Raw genomic sequence first — 23777 nt, 5'->3', positions numbered from 1 at the left:
TTGAATCTGGCCCGGAAGCATATTGGAAGCCAGTGCAAGCGAGCCAAGACAGGTGTTATATGCTCAGACCGCTTAGTTCTTGTTAGCAGTCTGGCTGCCGCATTTTGCACTAGCTGTAGCTTCTGAACCGTCTTCAAAGGTAGCCCTACGTAAAGCGCATTGCAGTAGTCCAGACGCGAGGTTACCAGAGCATGTACCACTGATGTGAGGTCTTCCTTACTCAGATAGGGACGTAGCTGGGCTACCAACCGAAGTTGGTAGAATGCATTCCGAGCCACCGAGGCTACATGAGCCTCAAGTGAAAGGGAAGAGTCTAAGATGACTCCCAAACTACGAACCTGCTCCTTTAGGGGGAGTGTAACCCCATCCAGGACAGGGTATATATCCACCATCCGATCAGAGAAACCATCCACCAACAGCATCTCAGTTTTATCAGGATTGAGTCTCAGTTTGTTAGTTCTCATCCAGTCCATTGTTGCGTCCAGGCAACGATTCAGCACATCGACCGCCTCACCTGAGGAAGATGAAAAGGAGAAGTAGAGCTGCATGTCATCAGCGTACTGATGACAACGCACTCCAAAACTCCTGATGACCGCACCCAACGGCTTCATATAGATGTTAAAAAGCATGGGAGACAAAACTGAACCCTGCAGGACCCCACACTGGAGAACCCACGGTGTGAAGCAATGTTCCCCAAGCACTATCTTCTGGAGACGGCCCGCTGTGTAGGAGTGGAACCACTGCCAAGCAGTGCCTCCAACTCCCAACTCCACAAGCCTCTCCAGAAGGATGCCATGGTCGATGGTATCAAAAGCCGCTGAGAGGTCAAGGAGAATCAACAGAGTCATCAAACAGGGCGACCAAGGCCGTCTCAGTGCCAAAACCAGGCCTGAAACCCGATTGAAATGGATCTAGATAATCGGTTTCATCCAATAGCACCTGGAGCTGGTCAGCAACCACTCGCTCCAAGATCTTGCCCAGGAATGGAACATTTCCTTTTTTTTTTAATAATTTTTATTCAAATTTTCATAAAACATAGAAAACAAAATCATAAAACATTCAAAGACAAAAAACAAAACAAAACAAAAATGATTAAACAAAAAAATAAAATAAAATAAAATGTTGACTTCCCATTTGTCACATATCAAATCAGTTATAGGTCTACAATATATAACAATCCTGTCTCTTAAATCATATTATAAAATCACTTTCCTCCAGTAGTTATCTTAATTAATCATCAAATCTCATAAACATTACTTTATTCTTTCCACAAAAAGTCAAAGAGAGGTTTCAATTCTTTAAGAAATATATCTATCAATTTTTCTCCAAATAAACATGTCAATTAATCCATCTCGTTAATAATTATAATAATCTTATTGTCATAACCATAGTCCAAATAAACATTTCGATTAATCCATCTCATCAGAATCTGTTAGGTCCAATAATTTCAATAGCCATTATTCCATTATCCCTATTAGTTCCATCTTCCATCTTCAATAGTCCTGTTAAGTCCAGTAATTTCAGTGTCCAATCTTCCATTATCAGTATTCCATAATAATCTTGCTGTTGTAGCCATAGTCATATAATAAGAGTCTGATGGGAATTTCCTCTATCCCAAATATTTTCTTGCCATCCATTCTGAATAAGTTGCTGAAATACTGTTGTAAAGTCATATTTGTGTTCTTCTTTTTTACAAAATGCACTGGCTCATCTCTTAAGAGTTTTTCCATTGTCACATGGCTGCAGTTAATTCCATAGATTTTCTCTATATCAAGCTCCATCACATCATTCCAGTCCAGAAGATTATCCAAGCCATTGATAACTTTATCTCTAATATCTTCATTAATTTCTTCAGAGATAACGTTAAATTCCAAACAGTAGATTTTATTTCTAAAATCCATAAACTCCAGATCTTTTTCCAATTCCACATTTGTTCCAATCTCCAGGGCTTGTATCTTCCCTTTATTTTTTCTTTTCTCATCTCTGATCTCATTCTCCTCTCTCACAGGGTCCCCTATTTCTTTAAGCTCCTGCGTCATTTTGCTCAGTTCAATTTTCAGCTCCTTACTACCCTGTCGCAGGGTTTGTTTCGTTATCTCAATCTCATCCATTATTTTCTGAAACATAATTACTTCCAGATTCTCAGCCACATTCTTGATTGCCATTTTTAAAACCACGAAAACAAAGCAAAACAAAAATAAAGAAGAACCACTTCTTATTTCAGCAACAATTGGGTTAATATTCCAGGCTTGATGACATCACAGTATAAACAGAGCAACCTGCCTTATCTCTCTTGTGCAAGAATGCAAAACAAATTTAGTTCCCAGCATCAAAACAGTTAGTGGCGTCGTGAAGAAGCAGATTCGTCAAAATAAAATAGACCAAAAAAAGAATAGTCCCAGACAATATAATATTCCTCGGAATAGAAATCAGGAATAGAAATCCCTCTTCTGTTTATTATCTTTAGAATGCACTTCCAGGACAGCTTTTTGCGACAGAAACAGAGATAAGCTGTTAATTTCGTGAATAACAGAGAAGTGCTATATCTCACCCAGAAGTTGTCCAAAGCCGATCAATCTGACAAATCTCCTTTTGCTGCAACAATTTAAACCAAGTAAAAAAAATAATAGAAAGAAGGGTGCTTGCCTGTTAGTCCATTCTCTCTTTGAAGAAAAGATAAACGTATCGCTTACGCAGATAGAGCTTGTTAGAAAGTCCGTCCGGCATTGTTGGCTGGACCTTATCTCATAAATTAATGAAATCCAGTCCTCCCAACAAAAACAGGCGTTGAGGTTGATCTCTACGTTTCTCCCTGCCCGGGAGAAATTTCATCAGTCAAAAAAAAAAATGTTCTGACTGATTTATATCTGAATAAGCTTCTTTTGAGGCGGGAGCCCGTCCCAAAAGCAGGCACAAGCGAAGTCACCCTTCCCGGAAGTCACGGAATGGAACATTTCCCACTGGTCTGTAGCTGCTGAAATCCTCTGGGTTCAAGGAAGGTTTTTTCAGAAGTGGTCTTACCGCTGCCTCTTTCAGGCAGCCAGGGACCACTCCCTCTCGTAAAGAGGCATTAATCACTTCCTTGGCCCAGCCAACTGTTCCATCCCTGCTAGTTTTTATTAGCCAAGAGGGGCAAGGATCCAGTACCGAAGTGGTTGCACGTACCTGTCCAAGCACCTTGTCCACATCCTCGAACTGAACCGACTGAAACTCATCCATCAAAACATGACAAGACTGTGCTCCGGACACCTCATTAGGACTAACTGCTATTAAATGGGAGTCTAGGTCCCGGCAAATGCAGAAGATCTTGTGCTGGAAGTGCTCAGCAAACTCATTACAGCGGGCCACCGATGTATCTACAATGTCCTGTAGACCTGGATGGAGTAGACCTCGGACCACTCTAAAAAGCTCCGCTGGGCGGGAGAGAGATGACTGAATAGTGGCAGCGAAATGTTGTTTTTTCGCCACCCTCACCGCTCCTACGTACAGCTTGGTAGAAGCACAAACCAGCTCATAATTGCATTCATTGGGAGTTCGTCTCCATCTCCGCTCAAGCCGCCTCCTATCTTGTTTCATCGCTCTCAGCTCTGGCGTGTACCAAGGAGCTGTATGAGCTCTACAGAGGAGAGGGCACGCAGGAGCGATCATGTCAACAGCCCGGCTCATCTCTGCATTCCACAGATTAGCCAAGGCTTCGGCAGGAGCACCAGTCCTATCAGCCGGGAAATCCCCCAGAGCCCTCAGAAAACCTTCAGGATTCATAAGTCTCCACGGGTGGACCAATTTAATAGGTCCCCCACCTTTGCAGAGGGAAGAGGCCACTGAAAGTCTAAACTTCAGCAAGCAGTGATCTGTCCATGACAACGGGAGGGATGTAAAACTCCCCACATCCAGATTACTATCCCCATGTCCAGTAGCAAAGATAAGGTCAAGAGTATGCCCCGATGTATGTGTTGCCTGTCACTTAGTTTCAAGTTAACAAGATGAAGACCCAGACTGGTGAGTTTCAGGACTCAGAGTAGCAAAAGAACTTGCAGAGTGCGTCCAGTCGTGGATACACACACACACACAGTCACAGATCTGGCTGCCTGGAGGAAGAGAAGCTGATCTCCCAGCTCTCTGGTTCCCTGATTTTGGCTTTGGCGTGTTTACCTCAGAACTCCCTGCCATGCACTAGCACCAAACCCGGGGCTCAGTGCATACCCAGGACCCAATTTCCCACCCAGGGCAATTGATCCTGGCAAAATATCTCCCCTTGCCAAGGTTGAGTAATCCAACACCAACACTGCAAGGTAGGTAGACTCCACCACCCCTTAATCTGTTTAATCACTCTGAGTCAGGGGATACCCAGAGCACAGGAACAACCCTGCCAGGGATTCTACAAGACAAGAGCCAAACAGGCACTCCTCATTCTGGAGTCCCGAGCAGACCCTTGGCCTAGTGGCCAAGGGACTAGATTCAGAGCCAAAATTCTCCTCCGGCAATGAACACACATAAGTGAATAAGAAGTAGCTTTATTGAATAAAAAAATATAAGTGCAGAATTAATAGAAGCAAAATGGTTCCTTAAAACCCACATCCAAAACACGGCCAGGTAAAATACAAACAGACAGAAAGTTCTATCACAAATAAAAAGTAACAAAACTAACTAACCTATTCTACACTTACTGAAGAGATAGTTGTTGTAAAATCTCACCTCTCCCCGGAGAGGCATAGCATGGGTAGTGAAGGCAGTGCAACTCATACAGGTGGAAACAAAGGCTAAATATCTTCTCCCCGTGCTTAAGGAAAAGATCCTAATAACAGACCATACTAAAATTTTCCACTCACACAGAGGCCTCATTTCTAACAAGAGGAAATCCCACAATTCTTTGCATAAGAGCTATGTTACATTCATGCTTTCTGACAAGTTCTTGACACTTCCCCCTCCCCATCAGCTGTTGGGCAGGATGAAGAGGCTTTGCCTGCTGCTGGATGGGCTGCACCCCATGGAAGCAGGGAGAGGAAGCCTGCTGGATCTGCAGTTGATGTCCCATTTCCATCAGCTATTGGGCAAAGCAGGAGAGGCATTGCCTGTGCTAATAAATCACCTTCTCCCCCAATGGGATGCTTAAGTGAGAGGAAGCCTGCTGGATCTGCACCAGCTTCGACTCCCATCCCCATCAGCTGTTGGGCAGGGCAGGAGAGGCTTTGCATGCTGCTGGATAGGCTGCAAGATCAATGCCACATTACAGTTCCAGAGCTTGTTCCTCTCTCTCTCTCCCCCCCCCCTCTTTTCCCCTTTCAGCCCGAGCGAGCTCAGTTACACAGTTCTTCAGTTGTGTGAGTTTGGGCTCCAGTTAATTGTTTCAAAACAAGAGTTTTTTTGGCTACAGGATGAGAGCTATAACAAACTACATGCACAAGAGTCAGCTGTCAATAACCTCCTTCTCCCATATATACTACCTCTCTGCTTTCTGTTGATCCCCCTTTAAAAAAGGAAAAAAACCTGATTCTTTTGGAAAGAGCCTGATTTAAAAACAAACTCCTAAGCATCCTTGTTGATCCTTGTAATAAAAGCGACAGTCCCCAAAGAGCCGCGACATTAATTCACCTATTGCTGAACTGACTCCTTCTCCCTTCACCAGCCAGACTCCCTTGGAGAAGTTTCAAGCCAAAAGCAATAATAGGAAAGCAAATGCAATAGCAGCAACAACAAGGTTTTTTGGGGGAGGGGGAATACAGAGCAGCAACAACTAAACCTCCTCCTTTAAATTTCTTTTTGTGTTTTAAAGTTGAAAATTGACTGTGGGAGGGAGATGTTTTTGTAATCATCAGGAAAGAGTGAATTGGGGACAGGCTCAGAGATTCAAGTGCAAGTAAAGTCAATTTCACATTAGGAAGCATAGAGATAGACTAGTCAGTTTCATTAGGGAAAAAAAGTGTTGAGAAAACCAGGGGAAGCTGGCAGCATTCAGGATTATGAATATTCAGCACACGGATTATGGTAACAAATTCTAATTCTGAAAGAGGCGGTGATCTGACCGCTCCTGAAGAAGCCCACTTTAGACCCATTGGTTTGTGACAACTACTGCCCAGTTGCAAATACCCCCTTTTTAGGGAAGGTGATCAAGAGGGTTGTGGTGCAGCAATTGCTAAGTGCTCTTGAATGAAACAGATTATCTTGACCCATTCCAGTCTGGGTTCAGGCCTGGTTATGGGACTGAAACGGCCTTGGTCACCCTGATGGATGACCTCTATCGGGAGAAGGACAGGGTTAGTGTGACCCTTCTATTCTTACTTGATCTCTTGACGGCTGTTGATACCATTTACCATGGTATCCTTCTGGGCCAACTTGGTGAGATGGGTTTTGGAGGCGCTGTTTTTCAGTGGTCCTGATCCTATCTCCAAGGTCATTTTCAGAGAATAGCATTGGGTGATTCTCTTTTGGCCCCCTGGCAGTTGTGCTGTGGGGTGCCGCAGGGTACCATCTTGTCCCCCATGCTGTTTAACATCTATATGAAGCCCTTGGGAGTGGTCACCAGGAGATTTGGGGCAAGGTGTCAGCAGTATGCTGATGATACCCAGCTCTATTTCTCTGTAACATCTCGATTGGGAGAAGCCATGCAAACTGGTGCCTAGACTTGGTGGTGGCCTGGATGAAGGCCAATAAACTCTTTATCCTAGCAAGACAGAGGCACTGTGAGTTGGTGGTTCCCGAGTTTGGATAATTGGTCAGTTGCCTGCTTTGGATGGGGTTATGCTCCCTCTGAAAGAGCAGGTCCATAGTCTGGGGGTGCTCCTGGATCTATCTTTGTTGCTAGAGGCCCAGGTGACCTCTGTGGCTAGGAGTGCCTTTTACCAGCTTCGGCTGTTTCTGGACCAGGATAGCCTGACCACTGTTGTCCATGCACTGGTAACCGCTAGGTTGGATTATTGTAATGCGCTCTATGTGCGGCTGCCCTTGAGGTTGGTCTGGAAGCTGCAGCTGGTGCAAAATGTGGCGGCGAGACTGCTCACTGGGGCAGGGTATCGCCAACCTATCACCCTGCTACTGAATGAATTGCACTGGCTACCTATTAGCTACTGGACTAAGTTCAAGGTGTTGTTTTCAGTGTACAAAGCCGTATACAGTTTGGGACCAGGATACTTGAATGACCGTCTTATCTATTATATATCCAGTTGATCACTGCGTGCTGCAGGTGAGAGCCTCCTGCAGATACCATCTTATCAGGAGGTCCGTTTTGTACAACACATGAAGTGAACCTTTAGTGTAGTGGCACCTACCCTTTGGAATCCCCTCCCCTTAAATATTAGACAGGTGCCATCTCTGTTATCTTTTTGGTGCCTACTGAAGACCTTCCTCTTTCAACAAGCCTTTTAAGTAGAGACTTTATCCAAGTCTGCATCTGTGTTGGAATTGTTTTTTAATACGTTTTTAAAGTTTTTTTAAAAAATATGTTTTTAAAGTTGTTTTGTTTTAATACAGTAGCGCCCCACTTCTTGGTGCCCCACTTTTTGGCATTCTGCTAATACGGCACCAGCGGGGCGATTAGCTGGAGTGGGGGCTGGAGTGCCCCATGCTCCAGCTGACCTTCTCCTCCTCCTCTGGCGCAATCAGTGGGTTAGGTTCCAGGTTAGGTTCTGCTTTTCTGTGGTTTTCGCTGTTCGGCGGGGGTCTGGAACCTAAACTGCCATATGAGTGGGGCACTACTGTATGTTTTAAAGGATGTTTTAACATTTTAAAGTCTGTTTTTATGATGTTTGAGAGTGTTTTTAGTACTTTTGTGTGCTGCTTTGGACGCCTACTGGGAGGAAGAGCGGGATATAAATCTACTGATAAAATAAACAAATAAACAAATTAGAGGACTCCTCTCCCATCCGTAACCTCCAGTGACAATGATGGATCCAAGAATACCCTCATGCTATGAACTTGATCCTTTAGGGCAGTGGGGGGGGGCATATTTCAGTCTGAGAACAATCTTCATGGCAACCTACTGGAGCAGTGAATGGAGTCAGAGGTGAAAGTGAGTGAAGTAATGGATGTGATTTTTACCTTTGTAAAGTACAGCACATTCCAACCATATAAAACCCAGAGATTTCTATACTCACCTCTACATTGTTCATCCAGTCAATCAAGGGGCATTATGACTGTGCAAGGACATATTTTTGCCAGGCAAAGCACTTGAAGAGAACATAGAGCATAGCCAGAGGGAGGGTTTGCCTTTTTTGTGCCTGCTTAGCACTGTCACATCAATTAAGTAAAGGACTGGTTTCATCTGGGATAAGACTTTTCCAATATAAATAGGTCACAACCAGCAGGTTCAGTATGGGCTTGGGGAGAAACAGTGAACATTGGTAAGAAATCTGAGTATTGGGGTTGGTACAGGAAGGAATACCCATAATAACCTTTCACGGTTTACTTGCCAGAGAGGAGTTGGGAGTGAGGAGCCCCCTTGGGGCGTGGCAGTCTCATGGATTCCTAAAGGTATACAAGATCAGGAAATGTTGATACACATCTTTCAATGTGTTGGCAGTGAAGAGCAAGGCCCTGGTATAGGTTTGGAGCCAGAGATATATTGTCCATCCAAAATTACTGATGGGAATTGTGATTCCTAGGACTTTGGTAACAAGCAAACCTGCAGTGAATTTAGGGTGGTTGTCTTTAACTCACTGAAATGCTACAGATCAGACATGCAAATTATTAAAGTTGTGGCTCATAGTTCAACTCATTTACCATCTTATGTCTTCATTCCAGGGTGTGTGGAAGCAATGTTGTGCACTGCATGTGTATTACCATCAATACCTGGCTACACTATTTGCAATGTTTCCTCATTCAAAAGCAGCATATTGCAGTTCACATGCATAATTGGTTCAAATGCTCATCAACTTGCCCAACTTACTCCCTTCCTCCATCACCCACCTCCTGTACTATTTGATAATAATATGCTGAGATCTGCTGTCTGTTTGGGATGAATATGGAGTTTCTGAAGAGGGTGCTGAAAATCACATATATATTCCCTACAGCTTTCCCCCCATAAATAAGATATGAGATGGGAAGTTAGCATGTTATTTTTGACCATATATTTTTCCAGAATTGAGAAAGAAATGCCTTACAACAAGTACTTCAGGGCAAAAGGGAGGGTTTTAATAATCTCTATTCCCCTGTTATTTGCCTGTCAATGTTATGCCTTATAAAGTATGAGATTTAGGCCTTAGAAATCTGCTCTCCTTAAAGAGTAATGTATTTGAAAGGGCAATGTATCATGACCTCAACAAACCTTCTACTGAAAGAATTCTCAGGAGACAAACACATTTCTTTCTGTGATGATGCAAGTTTAAATACAATGAATGTATTCTCCTCGCCACCTGCTGCCAACCACACAACTAGAAACAGAATCAAAAATCAAACTTGTGTCTCCTCCTGTCCTCTGCCTACAAATAGTAAGCATATAAAAGTCCTCTTAAGACACTCTTACACACATTCAGTAAATGTGTTAGGGAGAGGCTCATATTCAGCAGAAATGTGAAGGGGACCTGTCTCCACACAGATGCATGCATGTAGGCCTCCTCCGTGCGAGTGGAAACCAAGAGGGCTTCTCCATGGCAGAAATGGTGCATTCGCGGAGGGCTGGGAGTGTCTGCTGCCTCTGGTTGCCCCAAGTAATGTTTTTAATCTTGGGGGAGGAAAAGGGAAATAGTAGCAGCTCAAAGGGTTAAGGCAAGTACAGCCCTGCTTTGCAGAAGGCCGTAAGGAGAGCTATGCTTCTTCCAACCCAACAAGCGAGTGTTAAATGAAAGGTACTAATGTGACTGTCCCTATGCAAATGCTTGAGACACCCCTAATTACACATACTACTTCACAAGTAATAATGGATTTGTTTGCAGCGGGAAGTATGTACTATTAATCGGCTTTTTTTGTTTCTAGGCTAGATACAATTTCCTCACAATGAAAGTACTGGCTAATAGGATGGTGTTTGAATTTACACAGTAAATTAGAGAACTGCCACATATTCCCTCCCAATACACAACACCTTCCCACCCCTTGATACCATCTAGAAAAGTGTCTTAAAATGAAGAAAAATGTGTCTATGTATGCAGCCATACCGGACAGAAAATGCCTTCCTTACCGAGGTTCCACTTTAGGCCTGTTGTGGTAACGCAGTCGCAAGAGCTCCCAATGGGAATGAGGCCACACCAGCTGCCTTCTACTCCTGTGTTTACACATAATTTGTGCTTTCCCTGAAACACAGACAGAACTTTAATTTAGATTCTACTGATCATGGAACACGTGATTATGTAAACCGGGGCTCCCAAACGGTGGTCCGTGGACTACCAGTGGGCTGCAAGCTTCATTCAGGTGGCCCATGGAGTGTCTGTAATAAAACAATTTAAAAATCATACAGCATCTAGCAAAGAGGATGACAATTGCTACAAACAGGCAGAAAAACCATTACGTAGCCTGCCAAGACTCGCAGCAATTTTCAAGTTGTCCATAGGGAATTGGGGAGTGGGATGTAAACAACACATTTTTATGCAAAGCACAAAAGACAAATCTGAGCTCTTAAATTGTGGTATAGAATGCTATGTGTCTAAGGCTGCTATTCCATACAAACTCATTTGGTTGCAAGTTCTATGGAACTCAACTGGAATTTGAATAGGATCTTAGTGTTTCCTGGGATGCTCCAAATAGAGTGTGCTGGATATGAAACTTCCACTTGATTCCAGGTGAAATCCTAATGCAGCTCATAGTTGCCATAACATTTATTTATTTATTTATTTATAAATGAGATGTCTTACCCACCCTTTGCTGTAAGGTCCCAGGGTGGTTTACAGGGCTGGCTCCAGGTTACTAAGGGCCCTTAGGCAAAGACTATCAGTGGCCCCCTTACCCTCTTGCTTTCCTCCTCAAACCACACTCCTCCTCCCTCTTGGCCTCACTCCCTTAAAGTAAAACAAATCTTGACCACTATGGAAACCCCTTATTGTAAAAAAACAACAATACAACATTTTGAACTTTTGAAATGATGACTGCCACTTCTTTATTGTGGAATGGATACCTCACTCCTACACATCTAAATTTAACTCTTGGATTTCTCTACTATAATCTCATTTCACACTTCATTGGTTTGGAGATAAAATGTAACATTTTTGTACAGTCAAAGTACCTACATAAATAATATTTGATATTAGAGCAACACCCATAAACTGGATCTGCCAGTGGGGCTGGGCTGGGGAGATCTTGAAACACAATGTTGAAGCTACGGCTGACCTCAAAGTCCTGCTTACAATGATCTCTGCCTCACTCCCTCAAATAGTGCTTTTCTTTCCAATATTAGCTCTCTCTGTCAGCTATCCCTTTCCCTGCTTCCAGCCCTAATAGTCTAGCTCTCCCCCCCTCCCCTTCCCTTCCTCTAGGACTTTTGCGCTCTTCTAATCTTCTGGGCATGGCACCGCATTGGTTCTTAGTGGCATCAGTCCTCAAGCAGTTCAAGCACTCATGCTACTTCACAGAGGCTTTCACAAGGAAGTATTCCTAAAGTTTTCTTTCCAAGCGTTCCTGCTTCCCCCCTTAACTTCCCAATATTCGGGACGAAGGGGGAGACTTGGAAAATCCTTTGCAACTCTCCTCCTCCTCCAAGTCTGCAATGTTGGGAACTTAAAGCAGGAAGGGGGGAAAGACTCACAAAGCCTTTTCAAAGTCTCCCCTCCCCCTTTAAGTCCCTGATGTCAGGAGCTTAATGGGAGAAAGGAAGAGGCTTGGAAAAGCCTTTCTTTCTCTTCCTTACCTTAGGGACATTCTGCACGTCTGCCTCCCCCCAGATCTCCAGCAGTCCCGTGTCTCCCTCTCTGACCATAGGAAGTCCCATGTATCTGTCATCACCCTACCTACTTCCCACCCACCCAGGGGCTGCAGTGGCTATCTCTGCCTGAGAAGGAATGAGAGGAGGCCAGTTTGTGCAGAGATAAATGGATGGCTTGAGGATAGGCAGACGGGGAATTAATGCCCACCACACTATTTAAGCTCACCTCAGTCCCCTCTTCCCCTCAGTTACTGTGTCCCTGAAGTGGGAGTTGTAGTGCCTGCAATCACAATGCTGGGCTGCCCCCCCTCCACATTCCTCCTTGCCCCCTCACATGCCCTCTTGCTCCTTCCTGGCCTTTTTGCCACAAACAAAACTTTCCAAACACTGTCCAGCTGCAAAAGGGCTCCACCACTTCCTCAACGGCTACAAAAAGACGCAGGCTGATGGGCCTGGCTTTTTGCTACCGTTCCCTTGCCTCAGGCTGTGGGAGCTCAGCAGTAGCGGCAGAGGCTGAGCTTTGAGGCGCCACTCGCGGTTTATTGCCTCATGAAGCTCTAAAGCTGTGGGCCACTGCTCGTTTGTGGTGGGGCAGCAAAGAAGCTGTGGAGTACTTCTGCTACCAAGAGCAAGGGTGGTGCGTGTTTGTTTCTCTCTGTAAGGCCCCCCTGCATGGCGAAGCCCATATGGTTGTCAGCCGTGGCAGGGTTGGACTCAGGCTGGCAAGGGGCCCCTGTGAGCTCCTGGACTCTCGGCCAGTGCTTGACCTGGCCGCTTGCTAGCGTCGGGCCTGATGGTTTACAATACAGTCTTGTTATACATATCTGAGAGACAAGTTACATATTTTTGTTAGAAGATCTCACATTTGTGTTCTCTGAGACCCTTGGGTGGATGCAATCTGGATCTGGCAATATATTTATTTATTTATTATTTGATTTATATCCCGCCCTTCCTCCCAGTAGGAGCCCATATTTATTTGGTCTATTAAGCCTAGAACCTCATCTCCCATCACCACTATTTGCCTCAGTTCCTCAGACTCATTTCCTGCAAAAGTTAATTCACAGCATTGTACCTAGCAACTTAAATTTTGCTTCCAGGACCTCCCAACTGAATTTCCTCATGTTATTGGGGCCAATGTGCACCATGACAACTAACTCCTTCCCAGCACTATCTACCAAGCTATCATGCCAGGCAGCTTTTCCACAGCTGCTGCACATTGGTTTGACATCTTCATTGAGCTATCCTCTATAACCCAGGCTCTCATTTTTGGTCATGAACGTATATGTGTATTGAAGATTTTTTTCCCTGAGATGCATCATTTTACACTTGCTCACATTAAATTGCATTTGCCATTTTATTTATTTATTTAAAATAAATTTTATTTTCAAAATAAACAAAATATAAACATAACCAACAAAATAAATCCAAAATATTACACTATGTAGATCATAATCATACTGCTTGTAAATATTATTTTGATTATCCATAGTAAATTATTAACACAAATTTTAATTTTACCACTCATTTACTCAGTTTGGAGAGGTCTTTTTGAAGCTTTTCGCAAGCTCTTTCTGTTTCAATGACCCTAAACAATTTAGTATCATTGGCAAACTTGGCCACCTCATTGTTCACCTCTAACTCTAGATCATTTAGGAACAAGTTAAAAAGCACAGGTCCCAGTACTGACCCTTGGGGGACTCCACTTTCTACAACCTTCCATTGAGACAACTGTCCATTTATTCCCACTCTTTGCTTCATGCTACTTAACCAATTCCTGATTCACAAGAGGACCTCTTCTCTTATTTCATGGCTGCTAAGCTTACTCAGGAGTTTTTAATGAGGTATCATCTTGAAAGCTTTTTGAAAGTCTAAGTAATCTATGTCAACCAAATCACCTCTGTCTATATGCTTGTTGACACTCCTAAAGAATGCTAATAGGCTGGTGAGACAAGACTTACCCTTGCAGAAGCCATGCTGGCTCTGCGTCAGCAAGGCTTGTTCTTCTATATGCTTGGTTATTTTATCTTTTAAGAACACTTTCCACCAGTTTTCCCATGGCCATTAAGCTAATCTGCCTGTAATTTCTAGGATCCCCCGCTGGATTCCATTTTAAAATTGGTGTTACACTGACTGCTTTCCAGTCTTCAGGTATGGAGGCTGATCCGAGGGACAAGTTGCATATTTTTGTTAGAAGAGCAGCAATTTCACATTTTTGAGATGCTAGATACATTCCCTCTCCTATGGAGAGGAGGCCCCCTCCACTGATCTCGACACCCAAGGGTTTGGTAGGGATGGAGGTGGTCTTTTAGAGCTTTAAATACCAATGTGAGATCCTTGAATAGGATCCAGAATCAAACTAGCAACCAGTACAGCTGTTTCAAAACAGGGATTACAAATCTCTAAAACAGGGATGAACCTCCATCACACGGGCCTAATTATTTGTCCCACAAAGCCATTTTGACCAAGCCACACCTACCTGCCCCAGGTCTGATACCTTACATGACATTAGGTGTGGGGCAGGTAAAGATCTGGTTCAGCCAAAAGGGGTTTGCAGACACACTGGGCAAAGGGTGTCACAAAACCCCACCATCAGCTGCTTGTTGGGTCTTGAAAAGCTCATTGCAAAGCACTCCACAAGGGCTCTGCAATGGAATCTTACTGAGCACTTTGCAATGGGTTTTGCAAAATCCAAACCATGCAGACAAAAAAAGTTTACTTGACATCATTGTGACATCAACTTTAACCTGCAGGGGGTGGGGGAGATAACAAACTGGCCTCCTGGCTAGATCCAATTCCCTAACCCTATTCTAAAGGGAACTTCACCCGGTAACCTGGCTGCTTCATTTTGGACCAGTTGAAGTTTCCAAATTGTCTTCAAGGGAAGCCCCACACAGAGCACATTGCAGTATTTTACTCCGAGGTTCCCAGAGCACACAGTACAGTGGCCAAATAATTTCTGTCTATGATGGGCCATAGCTAGCAAACTAGCCAGAGCTGGAAACAGGTATTCCTTGTCACTGAAGCTATCTAAGCCTTCAGTGACAGTGTTGGATCCAGAAGCACCCTGAAACTACAGATCTGTTCCTTTCAGGGTAGATGGGACAGAGAGATGGAATTCAGATGAGGGAGAGGGAAAGAGTGGGTGTTGTCTGCATACTGGTGACACCTTACTCCAAATCTTCTGTTGATAATACCCAGCAGTTGGAAAAAGATGGAACCCTGTAAGATGCCACAGGACAATTTTCATGGCAATAAACAGTGCCTCCCCAAAACTACTATCTGGAAATGGTTGTGGGGATCTGACTGGAACCACTGAAGTACAGTGCTCCCAGCCCTCACTTCCCTGAGCTACTGAAGGATATTGTGATCAAAAATATTGAAAGCCACATAGAGGTCAAGGAGAATGATCAAGGTTGCACTCCTCCCATTGCTGTGCTGACAAATGTCATCACTCATGGCACCCAAGACACTTTCAGTGCCATGACCTGGCTTGCAGCTGGATTAAAATGGATCCAGAGGTGCTCTCAAGCATCTTGACCAAAAAGTGGATATTCACCTGGGAGGTCCTCCTTCAGGGTGGCTGGAACTTCCCCCCACCCCAGTGAAACATTAAGCAGATCTAGTAGCTACGCAGTTAACCCCCTTTGGCTTGCTTCTAATAAGCCAAGATGTGCATGCGACAGAAAAAACAGGAGATTCTGCAAATCAGAGTGAATGGGCAGGACCATATGGGAGAAGGCCTGCTGTAACCTCCCTCAGATTGGCAGACCATTAGGTGACTACCCAAAAGGAACCGTAAAATAAATTAGTGAAGTGTGTCCCAGTTTTTTCTTTAAGTGTGTGAGCACTACCATATAGGTTCCAGTAATAATATACCTTGTATCCCCTCAGCATTCAAGAGATCCAGGCAGTTTGATAACTCGAAAGAAAAAAAAACTTTATTTTAAACCCAAACCATTTCACAAACAAACAGGCATAGCTGGCACATAGGCTTGAACTTTCTATCTTACTTAGTGTCTCTTGCTGAACCCTATTCTTCACTAACACCACAGACCATCTCTTATTCCTACTCGATACCCTTTCTAACCGACAACACTCTGCACTGCTCCCACTCCCAGCTAACTACCCACTGAACTCCCTCTCTGCATTCCTCTCTCTCCACCTAACTAAAAAACGCCACCAGTTCTTTTTCTTCCTGTCTCTCCTCCTCCTCTACATTCCAATTACATGATTGGCTGCAGATGGAGAGGACGGATGCCAGCTCTGTCCATCACAGTCACTCCCTCATCCGGCTTTGTATACAATATTTTCAAGGCCAAATGAGGTCATTTTCCATGAAAAACAAAATTATTTATTAACTGTTGCCACCACTTAAGCATTCCTGGATGAAGGGAGATAGGGAGATCCTGGAACAAAACAAAAAATTTGGAATCACCTTCATCTGCACTGCTGAAATTTTACCAAGGATTGACAAATTCTTCTTCAATCACGTATGTAAGTTTTTTTTGTTTATTTGATTAAGGAACTAAAATTAAGCAAAGATACTTTAATTATGTGCACACCTAAATTGCCTTGTGACAAAGGGGAACACTATAACGATTTTATGCATTTCAAACTGTTCAGTGGGCTTGATTTTGAAAAACATTAATTTAGATTTTTCAAAGTTTATCCAAACGTCCACCATTACCTTGAACTGTTGTAGTTCCAACCCTAAGGCTGGCAAGGCTTGACGTGAGTCCCTCAATGTGTTATTTACATTATCTGCATTCAAATGAAGCAAATGCTCCCCACTCTCCTCCTGATAACCTGCAATAAGAATGTTACACCTTAAAGCTTCTGCTAGAGGTTTCAGGTAGAGGGCAAACAGCATCAGGGACAGGAGGCAAGCCTGTTTAGTCCCCCCTCTCTATTAGTATAAGGGGTGCCTCTGGCATGCAAGCTACTCTGTATGCGAAGAAGGCTGCTTCATAACCTCATAGTTCTGACAGCTGCTATTGGCACTTGCAGAAATTCTCTTACCGCCCCCATAGTCCCCGCACCATTACTGCCTGCTTATCCTCTGGATTCCTCTGGCTTCTTTTGGCAGAGAAGAAGTGGTAAGTTATGTGGAAAGGAAGTGCCTTGTTCCTCTCTACCAGGCTACTACTGTGTGAACTGGCCCCTTCTCAATTTCATATGGTGGGTATTTGTTAAGAACACACCACTCCAATGCCCATGTGGTGATGAAAACTGAAATGGACTGCCTTCAAGTTGATTCCGACTTATGGCGACCGTATGAATAGGGTTTTCATGGTAAGCGGTATTCATGGTAAGTGGTATTCAGAGGGGGTTTACCATGGCCTCCCTCTGAGGCTGAGAGGCAGTGACTGGCCCAAGGTCACCTGGTGAGCTTCATGGCTGTGTGCGGATTCAAACCCTGGTCTCCCAGATCGTAGTCCAACACTCAGGAAAAGCTTGACAATGAACAGGTACACTGATGTGCCAATTATTTTATTTCAACACCTGAGGGTGCATGCATAAGGAATATTCTGTGCATGAAATAATTGTTCAGATAATCTCATGGAGACTTTGCTCCCTCAAAAATTAACAGGTAATCACATCTAATAGTAGAAGAAGCATAATGCAGTAAGGAGGGCATCACAGTTTGCACTGAAGAAACTATTAAGAGTGAATCATCTACCAACACTGCTTAGGATCTGGGGCATACCCTTATAGTGGAATTGTACAAATGATCACAGTGGTCTGCAGTTTAGATCCATCAGTGCACCTGAGGATTAAGCCTAGGGATGGAAGGGTCTGTCCACTTCTTTTCTCTCAGTGGCTCATTTTTCTAATCTTAAATTTTGTTCCCCACATTTCTGTAGCAATTTGTGTGTGTTTTTTTAAAAATCCTCATGAAAATTCTTCAGCATTTAGTGCAAATTTCTCCTAATAAACCTATTTTTGTATGCAGTTTTGACTAATGTACACATTTCCCAAGCAATCTATCCTAACAAAATGCATTTCTGTGTTAGTTTCCCTAATATATGCATTTTTGTAAACATTGGTTGGTTGGAGAACTACATCGCAAAATTCAGATAAGTGTAAATTTTGGAGGATGGCAGCACTCTGGTTCTCATGTTGTTTTGGAAAGTGTGTATTTCATAGATTCGGCTTTAAATGCGATTTGATTCGAATATTTCCCTTATTAGATCTAACATGATGTCCAACTGGCTGCAGTATTGATATGATGTCTCAGCTGTGAACTGGTGCAGAAGGACTCCAAGGCTTTAAAGTTAAAAACCAAAATCTAAACAAAGCCCAAAGCACAGGTGGCTTAATTATTCTTTTATGATTTAGTTGCCACTAGAGACCTGAATAGAGCTTGAACATTTTTTGCTTTTGAATCCACGTCTGACCATGCTTTAATTAATGTTACGGCTGATAAAAATCATGTTATATAATGTGGTTCCATTGATTTTTGTCTTATTAAACCATTTTTGAAAAACTCTGATCAATAAGAAAAATTGATTCAGTTCTTTTTCCATTTCCATTTCATCTCTGGTGATGGAAAATAAATCAATTTTAAAGTTCAGCCTCGTGAAGAAAACATCCAAAGATTTTTTTAAGTGTTTCATCCAAAACAAGAATGAGTTTTTCATATTGTTTTGTTCTTATATCTCCTTATTTATGTTTTGTTCATATTAATGTACAGTTTTGATTAGAAAACCTAAAAGAATAGGAGTCATTCATTAACTTTGGCCTTCGTGACTTGCAAAGCAGTATAGGCTTTGCAAGTAGACTGGAAAGACAAGCCATGTGGCAATTGAAACAAGCTTTTAATTCATTTACTTCATACTAGCTTGAAATTAAATGGGAAAAAATGTCTTTGGACATTTTCCTCATAAGGATGTACCTGAATTTGATATTTTTTACACATCACTAGACAGATACAGACCCTTCCACTCTAAAATTTGAACTACTGGCATTTGATTGCATACATGGCACCCGGAGGTGCTACTGTGAATATAACATGTGTTTGGCTGCCCTGACCCAAACTGAATGTCTCAGAGAAGCATCAACTCTTTCATTGTTCTTGGGTTTTGAGAACAAGACCTTCTTTTAGCTTAATTCTTACTATAGTGGTAAACCTATACCATTTCATGGCCCATGTGGGAGACTCATAAGACTGAAGGTTCTTCCATACTCTCCCCCCACACAAATAAAAACAACTGCCTGTATATAGAAACTAGATGTTGAGTGATTGGCGAGGCTAGAACCCTTCTCTTGACATTTAGGTGGTGTACACACCATACATTAAAATTAAATTATACCCCCCCCAATGGTAGTTGTTAAAGGGTGCTGGGAATTGTAGCTCTGGGAGGAGTAAACCACGTCCCCAGGATTTATTGGGGGGAAGTAATGTGCTTTAAATGTATGGTGTGTACTCAGCCTTAGTTTTCTGTATGGAGGGAATTGTTTGTATGAAGGAGCATTCGATCCTATAAGCACCAACATGCAATCTGAAGTGGAACCACTTAGTCATATGTCTGTCTCCTCAGTGAGATCTAAGTTTATCACCGAGATCCTAAGCACACAATGTCCTGATTCACACATCATACTAATCTAAATTATGGCTTAATGAAGAGGTAATCACCGCTGTGGTCTTCCTGCTGCTACACTGCTGTGAGCTAAAACAATAGTTTGGCTTTATATGCTGTCTGAATTTGGGATCTTGGTTTGTCTTGCTCCAGACAAACCATAAGCTGTAAGCAAGGTTTGTTCTTTGGTTTACAGGTTGTGGTTTGTCTGGAGTGAGACAAACCATGAGCCCAGGTCAGATGACATGCTAAGCCAAATCATGGTTTAGCTTACAACAGTGTAGCAGCCGGAGGATCAGGGAGAAGTGCACCAGTCATGCTCTCCTCTCTGGGAATCCTTGTGGTCCTAGTAAGACATGGTTTGGCTTAGCATTACTTGTGAATCAGCCCAAATGGAATAAAATTCAAGGACCCACCTCTACATTGGCTCTGGCAGCATGATTGCTCTGCCTCTATGGTTGCTCCCATGCTGTCTCACACTATGTCTACAGCCTCCTTTACACATAGCCACAGTAGTGTTGGAGCTGCATCTGTGTGGTTAGATTGCATAGTGCTGCATTTGAATCACTTAATCATGTGGACAGGGCCACTTGTGTGAACATCTCCCAGTCAATCAGTACCTGGAAAGAGCCCACTGTCATATAGGATTAAATCATGGGGAAGCAACTCCCATGCTGCTGCAAATATGTGCAAAAGAGGTTCTACCTCTTTAGCCCATACAGTTATGAGTGGATCTCAGGTTTACATACTACTCTGGTGACACAACAATGTAATCCCCTGTGTAGAAAATGTAAAGGCTGTGTAGAGGTTATTGCTAAACCTAACTATAAACAGGTATTAAATTAAGATACATGTTTTCTTCTAAATATATTTATGTTTAACATGCGTTGTATGATGTAACTGATGACACACCTGGCATGAAGCAGGATAAAGAATCATTTATATTGTTGTGGGAAGATCAGAAGTCTTGCCATGCAGGACTGAAACATGTTTTGGGGTTTGAGTTACTTGGAATTCAGCCTTGATAATACTTATAGTATTAACTTTCAGGTATACATTATCAGAAACTTTTAGCATAATAATAGAAAATTCCCAGTAATTCTAAACCATACTTTTCAACTAGAATTGAATTGGATGCTTCAGAAAAAATCATAGCTATGTAAAATATGTTTCTGACCCTACTATATTTCATAGTGACCTCTTGCCATATATATTGTAGTAGCTCAAGCAGAGACCATATTCTCAAAAATGTATAAACCTCCTAAAGCAGAATTTGTTTCTTCCTGGCATCTCATTTATCCTCATAGCCATAGTACTGATGAATCATCCCTACAGAATTAGAGTGCAATATTAGAAGATCACCAAAGGCTATCAGAAATGAATTTGTGATCCAGCACAGGGAAACAAAACAAAGAAGAACAGATTACACAAGAACAAGTCTTGCAGGCATACAATATCTGAGGAAGGCATTCTGGAGTAAGCTGATTTCTTGAGTTCATTTCAATCTGGCCCTACTGCTAGGAAGGGTGAGGTAGGGATACTATTAAAGGCAGCAAAGTAATAATCCTATACACTAATAGCAAACTCAGTTCTCCTTACGGTAGAGACACACTTACTGTTGGGCAGGTTCCAGTATGTCTCCATCTCTGTTTTCTGAAAATGGGGGCACATTACTCGAGTCAAACTCTGCCCCTTTTTACTCTTAAAACTGGTCAGATCAGCTTGAGTGCCTTTTATAAAATCCAGTTTCAGACAAATTTTGCAACTGACTGGTAAATCACCCCATCACTCCTGCACATGCGGACAATGGAAATACTTTGCTGTAGGCTCAGGAAGAGACAGCGATTGGTCCAACACTTTGCTGTGGGCAGTCCTGACAGATCTGAAGTCAGCAGTGGGGAAGGGAGGTGTGTCCAGCCAAGGACAGAGTTGCTCGAAAAAGTAGCCAGAAAACCATACTCACTGCTTTTGAAGTAACCAGGGTGCCCAGAGCCTTACTTAACCAAAGCGGCACCAACTACAGACATAAATGAGATATCAACAGGCTTGGAAGAACCCCAAGTTTTGCAGAAGTACAAAACTTTTTTAAGCAAACAATCCTGGGGAGGAAAACAAAAATAGCTCCATGCAGCCCTGTTCACATCTTACATTCAATGAATGTACAGTATGTGTAACTGGGTAGTGTACAGTCTCCAGTATGTACTAGGGTTGCCAGGTCTCTGGTTTTGGCACAGAGACTCTGGTTCGTTTGGGTCCTCTCCAGGTCTCCGGATGATCTCTGGACTCTTAGCTTTCATTAAAAAAAAGTATCTAGGATGTCAGCCCCCCCCCCAACTTCTGTTACTACTGGCTGCTCTAATCCCTGCCCTGTCAGGTTTTTAGCCAATAAGTGAAGTCAGGGTTGCGATTTGTTGACTCCCCCAGGCAATATCTAAAACCACAGTTTCATTTTCCTGCTTTTCTCACATCAGGAATTCAGTAAATATACAGTTTTCAGCAACATAAAGAGTACTTTCTCTGTACAGGATTGGGACTTGCTTCTGAGTAAATATGTATCGGATTGCACTACAAGAGACCACAGCAGGATCTTGGTAGGCATAGAAGTGTACATGCAAGGTATTTTTTAATTACTTGCAAAAATGGCGTATTATACATTTTATCTTTCAAATTTATTTATTTATTTATTTATTTATTGTGCTTTTATACCGCCCTTTAGCAATAAGCTCTCAGGGCGGTGTACAACAATAAAAACAGGTTAAAATACAAGTGAGTATAAATAAAATGCACTATAAAACATATGTAAAAACAAGATTGCAACAAAAAAAATTAAAATTAACATTTGAAATTTAAAATTTAAATTTAAAAAGCCTGGGCAAAGAGGTAGGTCTTTACCTGGTGCCGAAAAGATAACAAAGAAGGCACCAGGCGTATCTCGTCAGGGAGGTCGTTCCATAATTCACGATTTGATTGTGGATGAGGCAGCCGATCTGGCATGTATAACCGAGACCTGGGTGGGTGAGCAGGGAGGAGTTGGTCTCTCTCAGCTCTGCCCACCGGGGTACCTGGTCCAGCATCATGGTAGATCTGAGGGTCGGGGAGGTGGGGTTGCTGTCGTCTATAAGAGTTCCACCTCACTCACCAAGCACCATGTTCATTCAGTTACTGGCCTGGAGTGTTTGCACCTTGTGTTGGGCCAGAGGGACAGGCTGGGAATCCTTTTGGTGTACCGCCCACCTTGCTGCCCAATGGCTTCCCTAACTGAGCTGGCGGAAGTGGTCTCGGATATATTGTTGAGGTCCCCCAGACTAATAGTACTGGGGGATTTCAACATTCATGCCGAGACCACTTTGTCTGGCGCGGCTCAGGACTTCATGGCTTCCATGACAGCCATGGGGCTGTCTCAATATGTTAATGGTCCAACACATGTATCGGGGCACACTCTAGACCTTGTTTTTGCTACTGAGCATGGGGAAAGTGATCTGGATGTGGGGAGTTTTACAACACTCCCTTTGTCATGGACAGACCACTGCTTGCTGAAGTTTAGACTTTCAGTAACCTCTTCCCTCTGCAAGGGTGGGGGACCTATTAAAATGGTCCGCCCCCGGAGACTAATGGATCCTGAAGGTTTTCAAAGGGCTCTGGGGGATTTTCCGGCTGATAGGACTGGCGCTCCTGCTGAAGCCCTGGTCGCTCTGTGGAATACGGAGATGACCCGGGCTGTAAACACGATCGCTCCTGCACGCCCTCTCCTGTGTAGAGCTCATACAGCTCCATGGTATACTCCGGAGCTGAGAGCTATGAAGCAAGATAGGAGGAGGCTTGAGCAGAAATGGAGACGAACTCCTGACGGATACAATTATGCGCTGGTTAGTGCTTCGACTAAGCTCTATGTAGGAGCAGTGAAGGCAGCTAAAAAAAATCATTTTGCTGCCACTATTAAATCATCTCTTTGCCGCCCAGCGGAGCTCTTTCGAGTTGTCCGGGGGCTTCTCCATTCAAACCCTCCGGACACGGTGGAATCATCGGAGGCCCGCTGTAATCAGTTTGCCGATCACTTCCAGAATAAGATCTCATGTATCCGCCAGGACCTAGACTCTCAAGTTATAGCAGTAGATCCTAGTGAGATGTCCGGAGCACAGTCTTGTCCTGTTTTGTTGGATGAGCTTCAGTTGGTTCAACTCGAGGACGTGGACAAGGTGCTTGGACAGGTACGTGGAACCACTTCGGTACTGGATCCCTGCCCCTCCTGGCTGATAAAAACTAGTAGGAATGGAACAGGTAGCTGGGCCAAGGAAGTGATAAATGCCTCTTTACGAGAGGGAGTGGTCCCGGGCTGTCTGAAAGAGGCAGTGGTGAGACCACTCCTGAAAAAGCCTTCCTTGGACCCAGACAATTTTAACAGCTACAGGCCAGTG

General features: G+C 43.3%; 1 protein-coding gene across 9 annotated transcripts in view; it reads right to left on the bottom strand.

Annotated features, from left to right (window-relative positions):
• Positions 1-23777, bottom strand: part of TPK1 (thiamin pyrophosphokinase 1) — a 443206-nt gene that overhangs the window by 113311 nt on the left and 306118 nt on the right. For all 9 annotated transcript variants that reach the window (XM_061586509.1, XM_061586518.1, XM_061586513.1 and 6 more), the window contains one exon: positions 10109-10220. In XM_061586509.1, the coding sequence (XP_061442493.1) occupies positions 10109-10220 (112 nt within the window). The remainder of the gene's footprint in view (positions 1-10108; positions 10221-23777) is intronic.

Source organism: Rhineura floridana, chromosome 10, assembly GCF_030035675.1.
Source record: "Rhineura floridana isolate rRhiFlo1 chromosome 10, rRhiFlo1.hap2, whole genome shotgun sequence".
In the NCBI taxonomy this organism is placed as follows: Eukaryota; Metazoa; Chordata; class Lepidosauria; order Squamata; family Rhineuridae; genus Rhineura; species Rhineura floridana.
This window is presented reverse-complemented; position numbering and strand designations above follow the sequence as displayed.